The sequence below is a fragment of the Gorilla gorilla genome, chromosome 20, assembly GCF_029281585.2.
Source record: "Gorilla gorilla gorilla isolate KB3781 chromosome 20, NHGRI_mGorGor1-v2.1_pri, whole genome shotgun sequence".
Taxonomy (NCBI): domain Eukaryota; kingdom Metazoa; phylum Chordata; class Mammalia; order Primates; family Hominidae; genus Gorilla; species Gorilla gorilla.
In genome coordinates, this window is record NC_073244.2 from 16,307,406 (window position 1) to 16,322,923 (window position 15,518).

Consider the following 15,518-nt stretch of genomic DNA (forward strand, 5'->3'; position numbering starts at 1 on the left):
AGCGCGGTGTAGACCGTGATTCAAGCTTAGCCTGGCCGGGAACGGGAGGCGTGGAGGCCGGGAGCAGCCCCCGGGGTCATCGCCCTGCCACCGCCGCCCGATTGCTTTAGCTTGGAAATTCCGGAGCTGAAGCGGCCAGCGAGGGAGGATGACCCTCTCGGCCCGGGCACCCTGTCAGTCCGGAAATAACTGCAGCATTTGTTCCGGAGGGGAAGGCGCGAGGTTTCCGGGAAAGCAGCACCGCCCCTTGGCCCCCAGGTGGCTAGCGCTATAAAGGATCACGCGCCCCACTGCGCCCCAGTCGACGCTGAGCTCCTCTGCTACTCAGAGTTGCAACCTCAGCCTCGCTATGGCTCCCAGCAGCCCCCGGCCCGCGCTGCCCGCACTCCTGGTCCTGCTCGGGGCTCTGTTCCCAGGTGAGTCGGGGTGGGGATTGCCGTCGGGCCAGTTCTCCGAAGCCCCGGGAGGACCGGCTCCCGGGTCAGGTCATGCATGCTTAGGTAGCTGTTTATGGGAAGGCGGGGCTAGAGACAGCGATTGAAAGGCAACAGCCAGTAGGTTCGAATCCAGACCCTGCATACCTCCACGTGTGGCCTCGGGCTATAGATTGCAGCTTTAAAAAAGGGTAGGGGGTTGGAGATGGAGGGGAGGGGCGGGCCTCGTTTTGTTGCCCAGGCCGGTCTTGAACTCCGGGGGTCTAGCCTTACCTCCTGCCTCAGCCTCCCGAGTAGCTGGGATGAGAGGTGTGAATCACCGCCTTGCTTGGCTGGATTGGGTCTCTTAAACTTCAGTTTCTCAGCTGTAAAACGGGAAACGTTATAGCGGCCACCTGGCAGGGTATCTTGGCCCAGCGCAGCACCTGGCCCCAGGACTCGATCATGATGGTTTGGGAACTTGGCTCTGCGCCAACCCAACAAGGCTTAAGGGACCCCCACCCCCCTCAAGATGTATATTCTGTTCCTCATCCTCTCTGCCCCTGGGGAAGTCCAGGGCTGCTTCTACTCGGGGGAATTCCAGAGCTGACTTATCCGTGGCCCAAAGCTGAGAAGTGGGACGCCCCAGCACACCCTCCCCCAGCTCCAGCCCAGCTAGGGAAGAGGGAAGGGGTCACAGGGTCTTTCATGGTGGTGTAAGTTTGGGGAACCAGGAGGGTGGGAGATTGACAGCTTGGTTAACAGCTCAACAAAGCCTCAGATCCAGGCCAGCACGGTAGTTCATGCCAGTAATCCCAACACTTTAGGAGCCCCAGGCGGGCAAATCACTTAAGGTCAGGAGTTTGAGACCAGCCTGGCCAACATGGCAACACCCCGTCTCTACTAAAAATACAAAAATTAGCTGGCATGATGGTGGGTGCCTGTGATCCCAGCTACTCGGGAGGCTGAGGGAGGAAAATCCCTTAAGCCCACGAGGCTGAGGTTGCAGTGAACCAAGATTGTGCCACTGCACTCCAGCCTGGGAGACATAGCGAGATTCTGTCTCAAAAAACAAAGTGTTCTGATCTGGACTCAGAACCAGATCGCACTGCTTTCTAGCTGAGTAACCATTTCTCTCTATGAAATGGGAATGGTCCCAGAATCTCCCTTGGAGAATGTATGGAGCCAGTGTCCTCACACCCCCATCCAAGATAGAACAAATCTGAGACAGGAATCTTTGAGTGAGGCAGTGCTGGGCTCAGACATTTTTTCCCACCTTCGGAGGCAGCAGAATCTGAGGGACCTGATCCAAATAAGCCCCTTCTTTCTTTCTTTTCTTTTCTTTTTTTTTTTTTTTTTGAGACGGAGTCTCACTCTGTCGCCCAGGCTGGAGTGCAGTGGCGTGATCTCGGCTCACTGCAACCTCTGCCTCCCAGGTTCAAACGATTCTCCTGCCTCAGCCTCCCTGAGTAGCTGGGACTACAGGCATGTGCCATCACACCCGGCTAATCACTGTGCTAGCCAGGATGGTCTCGATTTCCTGACCTCATGATCCGCCCACCCTGCCTCCCAAAGTGCTGGGATTACATGTGTGAGCCACAGTGCCCACCCCGTAAGCCCCTTCTTTCTTACCTGCACTTACCTGCAAGGTAGCCAGTTGCTACCCATCCTGTGCTGAGTTACTTGTATTAGCAAGGGATGGGGTGGCTATACTCACCCACCTTACAGATGGGGAAATTGAGGCCCAAAGAGGGGGAAACTACGTGTCTCAGGGAGTGAGGAGCCAGTCTGATTCCTAGAGGGCTGACTCTCTCCACCTGACTTCTTAGGAGGGCGGAGGGCACCAACTTCACATTAAAATCTGGTTGGACACAGTGGCTCACACCTGTAATCCTGGCATTTTGGGAGGCTTAGGTGGGAGGATCACTTGAGGCTAGGAGTTTGAGACCAGCCTTAGCAACATAGTGAGACCCCATCTCTACAAAAATGTTTTTCAGGGCCAGGCGCAGTGGCTCACACCTATAATCCCAGCACTTTGGGAGGCTGAGGCGGGCGGATTACCTGAGGTCAGGAGTTTGAGACCAGCCTGACCAACATGGAGAAACCCCATCTCTACTAAAAGTACAAAATTACCCGGGCATGGTGGCACATGCCTGTAATCCCAGCTACTCGGGAGGCTGAGGCAGGAGAATCGCTTGAACCTGGGAGGCGGAGGTTGCGGTGAACTGAGATCGTGCCATTGCACTCCAGCCTGGGCAGCAAGAGCTAAATTCCGTCTCAAAAAAAAAAAAAATGTTTTTCAAATATTAGCTGGGTATGGTGGTGTCCTGTAGTCCCAGCTACTTGGGAGGCTGAGATGGGAGGATCACTTGAGCCCAGGAGTTCAAGGTTACAGTGAGCTACGATTGTACCACTGTATTCCAGCCTGGGTGACAGAGGGAGACCTGTTAAAAAAAAAAAAAAAAAAGTGATGGCTAAAGTCCTTCCATGGCTCCCTATTGCCCTCAGTATAAAGAACACATGTGGCTGGGCGTGGTGGTTCACGCCTGTAATCCCAGCACTTTGGGAGGCTGAGGCAGGCGGATCACTTGAGGCCAGGAGTTTGAGAGCAGGCTGGCCGACGTGGCGAAACCCCGTCTCTATTAAAAATACAAAAATTAGCCGGGCGTGGTGGTGCTTGCCTGTAATCCCAGATACTCTGGAGGCTGAGGCAGGAGAATCGCTTGAACCCGGGAGGCGGAGGTTGCAGTGAGCTGAGATTGCGCTACTGCACTCCAGTCTGAGTGACAAAGCGAGACTCCATCTCAAAAAAAAAAAATAAAAGAACACATCTTTAGCATGGCCTTCCGTGCTCACGGGATCTTCCTGAATTAATCTCCCCCTCTTCATCCTTGCTCACTCAGCTCCAGCCACCCTGCCCCAGGACGTCTGTACTTGCCTGGAACTTATTTCCCTTTTCTCCGGACAGCCAGCCCTTTCTCGTCATTTAGATCTCTGCTGAAACATTACCCTGTCACCAAAGCACTGTCTATTCTATCACCCTGTTTTGTTTTTGTCAAAACTCATATTAACATCAGTTATTAATTATCTTGTTTGCTCATAATTTTTTTTTTTTTTTTTTTTGGAGACAGAGTCTCGTTCTGTTGCTCAGGCTGGAGTACAGTGGCACAATCTTGGCTCACTGTAACCTCCACCTCCCGGGTTCAAGTGATTCTTGTGCCTCAGCCTCCCAAATAGCTAGGACTACAGGCACGTCCCACCACGCCCAGCTAATTTTTGTATTTTTAGTGGAGACGGGGTTTTGTCATGTTGGCCAGGCTGATCTCAAATTCCTGACCTCAAGTGATCTGCCCGCCTTGGCCTCCCAAAGTGCTGGGATTACAGGCGTGAGCCACCGCACCCGGCCTGCTCATGAATTTTCTCTTTAACTTCCACATCGAAGGCAAAGTATTGTCTTATTAAGGCTGTGCCTCCAGCACCCAGCACAGGCTGGGCGCACATTCCCATGATGAACCTGATTTGTAATGCCTGTCGCCTCTTCCCTCGTTTCTTCTAGGACCTGGCAATGCCCAGACATCTGTGTCCCCCCCAAAAGTCATCCTGCCCCGGGGAGGCTCCGTGCTGGTGACATGCAGCACCTCCTGTGACCAGCCCACCTTGTTGGGCATAGAGACCCCGTTGCCTAAAAAGGAGTTGCTCCTGCTTGGGAACAACCAGAAGGTGTATGAACTGAGCAATGTGCAAGAAGATAGCCAACCAATGTGTTATTCAAACTGCCCTGATGGGCAGTCAACAGCTAAAACCTTCCTCACCGTGTACTGTGAGTAACTGAGCCCGGAGGGCTGGACTAGGCAGACCGGGTGGGAGAGACATGCAGGGGCACCTGCAGAGGCCTGGGGGAATCTTTGCCACTTGCTTGTAGGGTCAAGGAGGGGCTCCTTGCAGGGCAGGTGGGGACATCCTTGGAAAGTCCCTTTGTGAATTTCTTTGGGTACAATTAAAGTATTTACAGGCTGGGTGAGGTGGCTCATGCCTGTAATCCCAGCACTTTGAGAGGCTGAGGCTGGCGGATCACCTGAGATCAGGAGTTTAAGTTTCGCCAACGTGGCGAAACCCTGTCTCTACTAAAAATACAAAAATCAGCCGGGCGTGGTGTCAAGCGCCTGTAATCCCAGCTACTTGGAAGGCTGAGGCAGGAGAATGCTTGAACCTGAGAGGCAGAGATTGCAGTGAGCCGCGATTGCGCCAGTGCACTCCAGTCTGGATAACAGAGCAAGATTCCATCTCAAGAAAAAAAAAAAAAAGGTATCAACAGGAATTCAGCACATTCGAGCATTCGAGAATGCCATCTCTCTATGCCTCACTCTTTGAACATATGACAAGGTCCTGCTTCAGACACTTTAATAAAAGATGCAAATTAAGCCAAGTGTGGTGGCTTGTACCTATAATCCCAACTACTACTCCAGAGGCTGAGGCAGAAGGATGGTTTGAGCCCAGGAGTTTGAGACCAGCCTGGGGGCAACAGAGTGAGGCTGTGTTTCTTTTCTTTTTTTTTTTTTTTTTTTTTGAGACGGAGTCTCACTCTGTCGCCCAGGCTGGAGTGCAGTGGTGTGATCTCGGCTCACTGCAAGCTCCGCCTCCCGGGTTCACGCCATTCTCCTGCCTCAGCCTCCCAAGTAGCTGGGACTACAGGTGCCTGCCACCATGCCCGGCTAATTTTTTTGTATTTTTAGTAGAGACGGGGTTTCACTGTGTTAGCCAGGATGGTCTCAATCTCCTGACCTAGTGATCCGCCCGCCTCGGCCTCCCAAAGTGCTGGGATTACAGGCGTGAGCCACTGTGCCCATCCAATACCCTGTTTCTACCAGAAAAAAAAAAAAGTAAATAATTTAGCTGGGCATCGTGGTGTGCACCTGTAATCCCAGCTGCTCCTGAGGCTGTGATGGGAGGATTGCTTTAACCCAAGGGTTCAAATCCTAGGAGTTCGAATCCATCCTAGGCAACATAGCAAAACCCCATTTTTATTTAAAAAAAAAAAAAAAGATATGAGTTAAAACTAGCCCTGGGATGGCATTTTTCACATATTGGTAACAAACAAAAGAATTGATGGCCGGGCGCGGTGGTTCACGCCTGTAATCCCAGCACTTTGGGAAGCCGAGGCGGGCGGATCACAAGGTCAGGAGATCGAGACCATCCTGGCTAACATGGTGAAACCCCGTCTCTACTAAAACTACAAAAAATTAGCCGGGCATGGTGGCGGGTGCCTGTGGTCCCAGCTACTCAGGAGGCTGAGGCAGGAGAATGGCATGAACCCGGGAGGCAGAGCTTGCAGTGAGCCAAGATCGTGCCACTGCACTCCAGCCTGGGCGACAGAGCAAGACTCCATCTCAAAAAAAAAAAAAAAATTGATAACAGCTGTGCTGCCAAGGCTATTGGAACGTAGGCGGTCCTAGGACAGTGCTGTTGGGAGCATAAATAAGCCCAACCCTGTGGCGGGAAATTGGGCATCAGTTCTCAAAATGTCATGGGCTGGGCACGGTGGCTCACGCCTGTAATCCCAGCACTTTGGGAGGCTGAGGGAGGCGGATCACTTGAGGTCAGGAGTTTGAGACCAGCCTGACCACCATGGAGAAACCCTGTCTCTATTAAAAATACAAAAAAAACTAGCCAGGCATAGTGGCGCATACCTGTAATCCCAGCTACTCGGGAGGCTGAGGCAGGAGAATCTCTTGAACCTGGGAGGCAGAGGTTGCGGTGAGCTGAGATTGCGCCACTGCACTCCAGCTTGGACAACAAGAGCAAAACTCCATCTGAAAAAAAAAAAGAAAAGAAAAGAAATGAAAGAAGGTATGTTGAATATGAGTGGTATGCCACCCTCACATTAGGGAAGGGCAGTTTCGGGGAGGCTGTATTTATGTATAAAATAGCCCTAAAAGGAAGTGGGAGAAATGACAATATTAGTTGGCTATGAGAAGAGAGGCTGGGAGGCTGTGGGAGAGGACTTGGGTGTGGAGAATTCTTTTTTTTTTTTTTCCTTTTTTTGAGACAGAGTTTCACTCTTTTTTTTTTTTTTTTTTTTTGAGACGGAGTCTTGCTCTGTTGCCAGGCTGGAGTGCAGTGGCGCAATCTCGGCTCACTGCAAGCTCTGCCCCCTGGGTTCATGCCATTCTCCTGCCTCAGCCTCCCGAGTAGCTGGGACTACAGGCGCCCACCACCACGTCCGGCTAATTTTTTTTGTATTTTTAGTAGAGACGGGGTTTCACCGTGTTAGCCAGGATGGTCTCGATGTCCTGACCTCGTGATCCACCCGCCTCGGCCTCCCAAAGTGCTGGGATTACAGGCGTGAGCCACCGCGCCCGGCCTCAGAGTTTCACTCTTGTTGCCCAGGCTGGAGTGCAATGGCACGATCTCAGCTCACCGCAACCTCCACCTCCTGAGTTTAAGTGATTCTCTGGCCTCAGCCTCCCGACTAGCTGGGATTACAGGCATGGGCCACTACGCCTGGCAAATTTTGTATTTTTAGTAGAGACAGGGTTTCTCCATGTTGGTCAGGCTGGTCTCGAACTCTGACCTCAGGTGATCCGCCCGCCTCGGCCTCCCAAAGTGCTGGGATTACAACGTGAGCCACTTTGCCTGGCTGAGAATTCTTTTTTTGTTGTTGTCTTTTTGAGATGGAGTTTTGCTGTGTCCCCAGCCTGGAGTGCAATGGTGTAATCTCAGCTCACTGCAACCTCTCCCTCCCCGGTTCAAGCGATTCTCCTGCCTCAGCCTCCCAAGTAGCTGGAATTACAGGCGCCCAGCACCACGCCTGGCTAATTTTTGTATTTTTAGTAGAGACGGGATTTCATCATGTTGGCCAGACTGGTCTTGATCTCCTGACCTTGTGATCTGCCCGCCTCGGCCTCCCAAAGTGCTGGGATTACAGGCGTGAGCCACTGCCCCCAGCCGAGAATTTCTCTTTGCGTCCTTCCTACTTTGGGGACTTCGAATGGTGGGAAAGAGTTATCAAGGCCAAAATAAGGAATTCAAATGAAAACAAAACAAAATCAAAGAAGAAAAAACAGAAGAGCACTGGGCAGGCTAGGCACGTGGCTCATGCCTATAATCCCAGTGATTTAGAAGGCCGAAGTAGAAGGATCGCTTGGAGGTCAGGAGTTGGACACCAGCCTGGGCAACATAGCAAGACCCCATATCTACAAAAAATAAAAAACCTAACCAAGCGTGGTGGCATACTAGTAGTCCCAGCTACTCAGGAGGCTGAGGTGGGAGGATCGCCTGAGCCTGGGAGGTCCAGGCTGCAGTGAGCCGTGATGGCACCACTGCACTCCAGCCTGGGTGACAGAGAAGGAAGACCCTGTCTCTGAAAAATAAAAACTGGCCAAGTAGCTTTGGGATTAGCCTTGGGTTCCAGTCCCAGCAAGGCCTTTAATAGCTTGGGGGACATGGCTTCTGCATTTACTTTGCAATCAGGTGAGACCTCCTCTGATGGGGAAAATGACACGGTGAGCGACAAAGGATGTTCTCGTATCATTGTGTCAGGGCAAGGAAGCCTCTGGGTAAATGATCAAATGATCAGCTTTGCTTCTGATTTGGAGGGTGGGTGAGCAGATGCTGACCTTCCCAGGTGAGGGAAGTCCCCGAACATTCCCAGCAGCTTCTGGAAACCCCAGGGAAACCTCTTTGAAGGTCTTTTGTGCATCTCTGCCTGATAGGTCTTTTTTTTTTTTTTTTTTTTTTTTTTTTTTTTTTGAGACACAGTCTTGCTCTGTCGCCCAGGCTGGATCACTGCAACCTCCATCTCCCGGGTTCAAGCAGTTCTCCTGCCTCATCCTCTCCAGTAGCTGGGATTACAGGCACCCGGCACCACGACTGGCTAATTTTTGTATTTTTAGTAGAGACAGGGTTTCGCCAAGTTGGCCAGGCTGGTCTCGAACTCTAGACCTCTGGTGATTCACCCGCCTCAGCCTCCCGAAGTGCTGGGATTACAGGCTTGAGCCACCATGCCTGGCTCTGCCTGATAGCTGAGAGCGTAGAACTCCAGGTTTGAGACCTGGCTCTGCCACATTTCTCCCTCTATGACTGTGGGTGCCCCACTTTGCCTTAGTTTTTACCTCTGTGAAATGGAGCAGATGGCTGGCACAGGTAGCAAAGGAGTAAAAGTTATGTGGGAGGGTGTTACCTGAGAGAGACTCTAGCTTGGTCTTGCCCCACCCCTGGTGTAAACGTAAAGAAGCCTCCCTGGATGGCTCAATCTTCTCCAAAAAGGTTAGAGGTGTAATTCCTAGAGGAGGCGACCACTAGCTGGGCTTTGAAGGATGTGTAGGAGTTCATAAGGACAGGCATTCTGGGCAGGAGGAACAGCCTGGGAAAAGTTGGGAGCAGGGAGAAATCTTGATGGAGGCAGGAGGAGGAGGAGGTAGGTTGGTGTGGGCCAGGCGCAGTGGCTCACACCTGTAATCCCAGCGCTTTGGGAGGCCAAAGCAAGAGGATCGTTTGAGCCCAGGAGTTCGAGACCAGCCTGGGCAACATAGCGAGACCCTGTCTCTAAGAAAAAATAAAAAAATTAGGGTACAGTGGCATATGCTTGTATTCTCAACTACTCTGGAGGCTCAAGTGGGAGGATCACTTGAACCCAGGAATTTTTTGTTTTTGTTTTTGTTTTTTTGAGATGGAGTCTCACTCTGTGGCCCAGGCTGGAGTGCAGTGGTGCCATCTTGGCTCACTGCAGCCTCCTCCGCCTCCTGGGTTCAACCGATTCTGCTGCCTGAGCCTCCCGAGTTGCTGGGATTAAGGTGCCCACCATCATGCCCAGCTAATTTTTTTGTATTTTTAGTAGAGATAGGGTTTACCATGTTAGCCAGGCTGGTCTTGAACGCCTGACCTCAAGAGAGCCTCCTGCCTCAGTTTCCCAAAGTGCTGGGATTATAGGTGTGAGCCACTGAGCCTGGTCAAGCCCAGGAATTTGAGGTTACAGTCAGCTATGATTGCACCACTGCATTCCAGCCCAGGTGACAGAGAGAGACACTGCCCCTAAAAAAAAAAAAAAATTGATTGATGGGAGGAAGGGTGAGGTTGGCAGAGCCTTGAATGCCAGGCGGAGGAGCTGGGACTTTCCTTCTTGGGGTGATAGGGAGTCATGGAGGGTTTGTGAGCAGGCCAGGGATTAGATAGCTGAAGACTGGATTTACTGGAAGCCAATGAGCAGTTGGCTATGGTCCTTGTCCACACGGCCCATGTTGTGGTCAGTGACCGTATTCAAGAAGGGAAGGACAGACAAGTATTTGAATACTTCAGTGACCAGGATTTGGTAAAGGACTGCAGGTCAGGGTCAAGAAGAGGTGAGAGCAGGACAGACTTCCTCCCCGCTGCACCAGGCAGCTGAGCTGGGTTTCCTCTAGGGGCTGAGGTTTGAGGGTACCTCAAGTTCTGCAAGAGTCTGTAGGAGGTAGTAAGAGAGAAGGGCTGGAGGTCAGAGTTTTCTTGACTATATATATATATATATTTTTTTTTAACAGCTTAACAGCTTTCTGTTTTATTTTTAGAGACAGGGTCTCAGGGTCTCACTTTGTCACCCAGGCTGGAGTGCAGTGGTACAATCATAGCTGACTGCAGCCTCAAACTCCCAGGCTCAAGAAATCCTCCTCTCACCCTTAGCCTCCTGAGTAGCAGGGACTACAGGTGTGAGCCAGCAGGAAGCCCAGCTGGTTTTTTTGTTTTTTTTTTTTTTGGTGTTTGTTTGTTTGTTTGTTTGAGACGGAGTTTCGCTCTTATTGCCCAGGCTGAAGTGCAATGGCGCGATCTTAGCTCACCACAACCTCCGCCCCCCAGGATCGAGCTATTCTCTTGCCTCAGCCACCTGAGTAGCTGGGATTACAGGCATGCGCCACCACACAAGGCTAATTTTGTATTTTTAGTAAAGACGGGGTTTCTCCATGTTGGTCAGGCTGGTCTCAAACTCCCAACCTCAGATGATCCACCTGCCTTGGCCTCCCGAAGTGCTGAGATTACAGGCATGAGCCACCGTGCCTGGCCTTTTTTTTTTTTTTTTTTGAGACAGAGTCTCACTCTGTCGCCCAGGCATGAGTACAGTGGTGCGATCTGGGCTCACTGCAAGCTCCGCCTCCTGGGTTCACACCATCCTCCTGCCTCAGCCTCCTGAGTAGCTGGGACTACAGGCGCCCACCACCACGCCTGGCTAATTTTTTGTATTTTTAGTAGAGACGGGGTTTCACCATGTTAGCCAGGATGGTCTCGATCTCCTGACCTCGTGATCCACCCACCTTGGCCTCCCAAAGTGCTGGGATTACAGGCATGAGCCACCATGTCCGGCCTGGCCAGGCTGGTCTTGAACTCCTGACTTCCGGTGATCCATCTGTTCCGGCCTCCCAAAGTGCTGGGATTACAGGCATGAGCCACCATGTCCGGCCTGGCCAGGCTGGTCTTGAACTCCTGACTTCCGGTGATCCATCTGTTCCGGCCTCCCAAAGTGCTGGGATTACAGGCATGAGCCACCACGCCGTGCCGAAGCCCAGCTTGTTTTTAATTTTTTTTTTTTTTTTTTTTTGAGAAATGAGGTCTTGCCATGTTGCCCAAGCTAGCCTTGAACTCCTGGCCTCAAATGACCCTGCCTTGGCGTCCCAAAGTACTGGGATTACAGGTGTGAGCCACCATGCCCCAGCCTTGCTTTCTTGAGATATGATTTAGAATACCATAAAATTCATCCCTTTTAAGCACATAATTCAATGACTTTTGTACAAACAACCATGACTACAATCTAATTTTAAAATATTTCAATCACTCTAAAAAAGAAACCTCCTGCTTATATACAGCGACTCTGTCTACCTCTTAAGTGAATTCTCCTACCTTTAATAGCCCTGTTTTACAGTTCAGGAAACTGAGGTTCAGAGAGACAAAGTCACTTACCCACAGCAAAGAAGCAAGGCTGGGTATCAAATGCAGGACCCCCCGGGTCCTGATGCTTTTTTTTTTTCTCTGAGAGAGACTCTCACTCTGTCACTCAGTCTAGAGTACAGTCGCGCGATCTCAGTTCACTGCAATCTCTGCCTCCTGGGCTGAAGTAATCCTTTCCTCTCAAGTAAACCTCAGCCTCTCAAGTAGCTGGGACTACAGGCACACAACACCACGCCTGGCTAATTTTTGTATTTTTAGTAGAGACGGGGTTTCACCATGTTGGCCAGGCTGGTCTTGAACTCCTGACCTCAGGTGATCCGCCTGCCTCGGCCTCCCAAAGTGTTGGGATTACAGGCGTGAGCCACCACACACAGGCTTTTTGTTGTTATTAGACTCTGTCATTACTGACTTTTTTTTTTTTTTTAATAGAAACAGGGTCTTTCTTTCCCAGGCTAAAGTACAGTGGCATGATCACAGCTCACTATAGCCTTAAACTCCTGGGCTCAAGTGATCCTCCTGCCTCAGCCTCCCAAGTAGCAGGGACTACAGGTGTGCACCACCACACCCAGTTAACCATTCATTCATTCATTCATTTATTTTGAGATGGAGTCTCGCTCTGTCACCTAGGCTGGAGTGCAGTGGCACAATCTTGGCTCACTGCAACCTCCACCTCCCAGGTTCAAGAGATTCTCCTGCCTCAGCCTCCAGAGTAGCTGAGACTACAGGCGTGAACCACCATGCCGGACTAATTTTTGTATTTTTAATAGAGACGGGGTTTCACTCTGTTGGTCAGGCTTATCTCGAACTCCTGACCTCATGATCCACCCTCCTTGGCCTCCCAAAGTGCTGGGATTAAAGGCGTGAGACACCACGCCCTGCCAACCTTTTTTTTATTTTTCTTAGAGATGGGGGTCTCCCTATGTTGCCCAGGCTTGTCTTGAACTCCTGGCCTCAAGTGACCCTCTTGCCTTGGCCTCCCAAAGTGCTAGGGTTACAGCCTGAGCCATCACACCTGGCCAACAGGTTTTTTGTTTGTTTGTTTGTTTTTAAAGAATGTCTAGGCCAGGCTCATTTACTTTCACCTGTAATCCCAGCACTTTGGGAGGCCGGGGTGGGCAGATCACTTGAGGTCAGGAATTCGAGACCAGCCTGGGCAACATGCTGAAACCCCGTTTCTACTAAAAATACAAAAATTAGCTGGGTGTGGTGACGCGTGCCTGTAATCCCAGCTACTCAGGAGGTTGAGGCAGGAGAATTGCTTGAACCCAGGAGGCAGAGGTTGCAGTGAGCCAAGATCGTGCCATCACCCTCCAGCCTGGGTGACAGAAGGAGACTCAGTCTAAAAACTTAATTAATTAATTAAAAATACAAATACAAAAATTAACCGGGTGTGGTGGTGTGTGCCTGTAATCTAAGCTACTCAGGAGGCTGAGGCAGGAGAATCCCCTGAATCCCAGAGGCAGAGGTTGCAGTGAGCCGAGATGGAGCCACTGTTTGCCCAGTCTAGTGCACTGGGCTGCTGAATTTATTTGACCAGACACCTAGCAATAGACTTTGAAGTTCTTTTCCACTTTTCACTCTAAGATGCTGCTGTCATGAATAAGGAATTTTTTGATCCCCTTCACAAACACTCGGGGCCCTCTTACCAGTTTTCACTGAAGATCTTGACATTCCTATCTGCTTAGGTGTCTGGGTGTGTTTGGGGGAGATACTGAAGAGGTAGGGCTCCCAGGCAGGTGCAGTTCGTCTGTTAGGCAGGCAGCAAGGTCCACTTCACCGGACACCCCCACCTCTGTTTTCCTGCAGGGACTCCAGAACGGGTGGAACTGGCACCCCTCCCCTCTTGGCAGCCAGTGGGCAAGGACCTTACCCTACGCTGCCAGGTGGAGGGTGGGGCACCCCGGGCCAACCTCATCGTGGTGCTGCTCCGTGGGGAGGAGGAGCTGAAACGGGAGCCAGCTGTGGGGGAGCCCGCCGAGGTCACGACCACGGTGCCGGTGGAGAAAGATCACCATGGAGCCAATTTCTTGTGCCGCACTGAACTGGACCTGCGGCCCCAAGGGCTGAAGCTGTTTGAGAACACCTCGGCCCCCTACCAGCTCCAAACCTTTGGTGAGGATTGAAGAAGCCAGCAGGGAGAGGGTGGGGGTGGGGTATCCTGCAATGCCTGTGTCCACAGGATCTTTTGAGATGGGTGTGGCCCCGGCTAAGGGGTGCATGTGTTCTAGGCGTATGTGACCTAGGCTGCTGAGTGGCCCTGGAAGAGGATCTCACAGGAGGGGGAATGAAATGCCCCAGAGAAGGGCTTCGGGACGTCCATCCCTGTCTGCTCACACCTTTCCTCTCTCCCTAGTCCTGCCAGCGACTCCCCCACAACTTGTCAGCCCTCGGGTCCTAGAGGTGGACACGCAGGGGACTGTGGTCTGTTCCCTGGACGGGCTGTTCCCAGTCTCGGAGGCCCAGGTCCACCTGGCACTGGGGGACCAGAGGTTGAACCCCACAGTCACCTATGGCAACGACTCCTTCTCAGCCAAGGCCTCAGTCAGTGTGACCGCAGAGGACGAGGGCACCCAGTGGCTGACGTGTGCAGTAATACTGGGGACCCAGAGCCAGGAGACACTGCAGACAGTGACCATCTACAGTAAGAAGGGGCAGGGGCGGAGCGGGGCTTCTTGGGGCTGTGACCTGAACCCGGGGCGGGGCTCACTGTGTGCCTATCCCAGGCTTTCCGGCACCCAACGTGATTCTGACGAAGCCAGAGGTCTCAGAAGGGACCGAGGTGACAGTGAAGTGTGAGGCCCACCCTAGAGCCAAGGTGACACTGAATGGGGTTCCAGCCCAGCCACCGGGCCCGAGGACCCAGTTCCTGCTGAAGGCCACCCCAGAGGACAACGGGCGCAGCTTCTCCTGCTCTGCAACCCTGGAGGTGGCCGGCCAGCTTATACACAAGAACCAGACCCGGGAGCTTCGTGTCCTGTGTGAGTGGGGCTGCTGGCCCCTATCCCCCAAGGCCCAATCTCCCTGAAGTCCCATAAGGTCTTGCCTCCAAGTCCTGCCCCCACCCACCTCCATGTCATCTCGTCGTGTTTTTCCAGATGGCCCCCGACTGGATGAGAGGGATTGTCCGGGAAACTGGACGTGGCCAGAAAATTCCCAGCAGACTCCAATGTGCCAGGCTTGGGGGAACCCATTGCCCGAGCTCAAGTGTCTAAAGGATGGCACTTTCCCACTGCCCGTCGGGGAATCAGTGACTGTCACTCGAGATCTTGAGGGCACCTACCTCTGTCGGGCCAGGAGCACTCAAGGGGAGGTCACCCGCGAGGTGACCGTGAATGTGCTCTGTGAGTGAGCCGGCGGGCACAGCTGGGTGGGGGCAGGGGCCATGGACCCAATGCAATCCTCACCGCCTGTTGTATCCTCCCCACAGCCCCCCGGTATGAGTTTGTCATCATCGCTGTGGTAGCAGCCGCAGTCATAATGGGCACTGCAGGCCTCAGCACGTACCTCTATAACCGCCAGCGGAAGATCAGGAAATACAGACTACAACAGGCTCAAAAAGGGACCCCCATGAAACCGAACACACAAGCCACGCCTCCCTGAACCTATCCCGGGACAGGGCCTCTTCCTCGGCCTTCCCATATTGGTGGCAGTGGTGCCACACTGAACAGAGTGGAAGACATATGCCATGCAGCTACACCTACCGGCCCTGGGATGCCGGAGGACAGGGCATTGTCCTCAGTCAGATACAACAGCATTTGGGGCCATGGTACCTGCACACCTAAAACACTAGGCCACACATCTGATCTGTAGTCACATGACTAAGCCAAGAGGAAGGAGCAAGACTCAAGACATGATTGATGGATGTTAAAGTCTAGCCTGACGAGAGGGGAAGTGGTGGGGGAGACATAGCCCCACCATGAGGACATACAACTGGGAAATACTGAAACTTGCTGCCTATTGGGTATGCTGAGGCCCCACAGACTTACAGAAGAAGTGGCCCTCCATAGACATGTGTAGCATCAAAACACAAAGGCCCACGCTTCCTGACGGATGCTAGCTTGGACACTGCTGTCTACTGACCCCAACCCTTGATGATATGTATTTATTCATTTGTTATTTTACCAGCTATTTATTGAGTGTCTTTTATGTAGGCTAAATGAACATAGGTCTCTGGCCTCACGGAGCTCCCAGTCC

At 52.2% G+C, this 15,518-nt stretch overlaps 1 protein-coding gene across 1 annotated transcript; it reads left to right on the forward strand.

Moving 5' to 3' along the window:
* Positions 1-339: 339 nt before the first annotated feature.
* ICAM1 (intercellular adhesion molecule 1) lies at positions 340-15,108 on the forward strand. Its single transcript, NM_001279603.1, has 7 exons — positions 340-416; positions 3,970-4,233; positions 13,131-13,436; positions 13,678-13,965; positions 14,048-14,302; positions 14,420-14,665; positions 14,752-15,108. Exons 1-7 carry the CDS (start codon positions 350-352, stop codon positions 14,922-14,924), a joined length of 1,599 nt encoding a protein of 532 aa, NP_001266532.1. The 5' UTR covers positions 340-349; the 3' UTR covers positions 14,925-15,108.
* Positions 15,109-15,518: the final 410 nt, after the last annotated feature.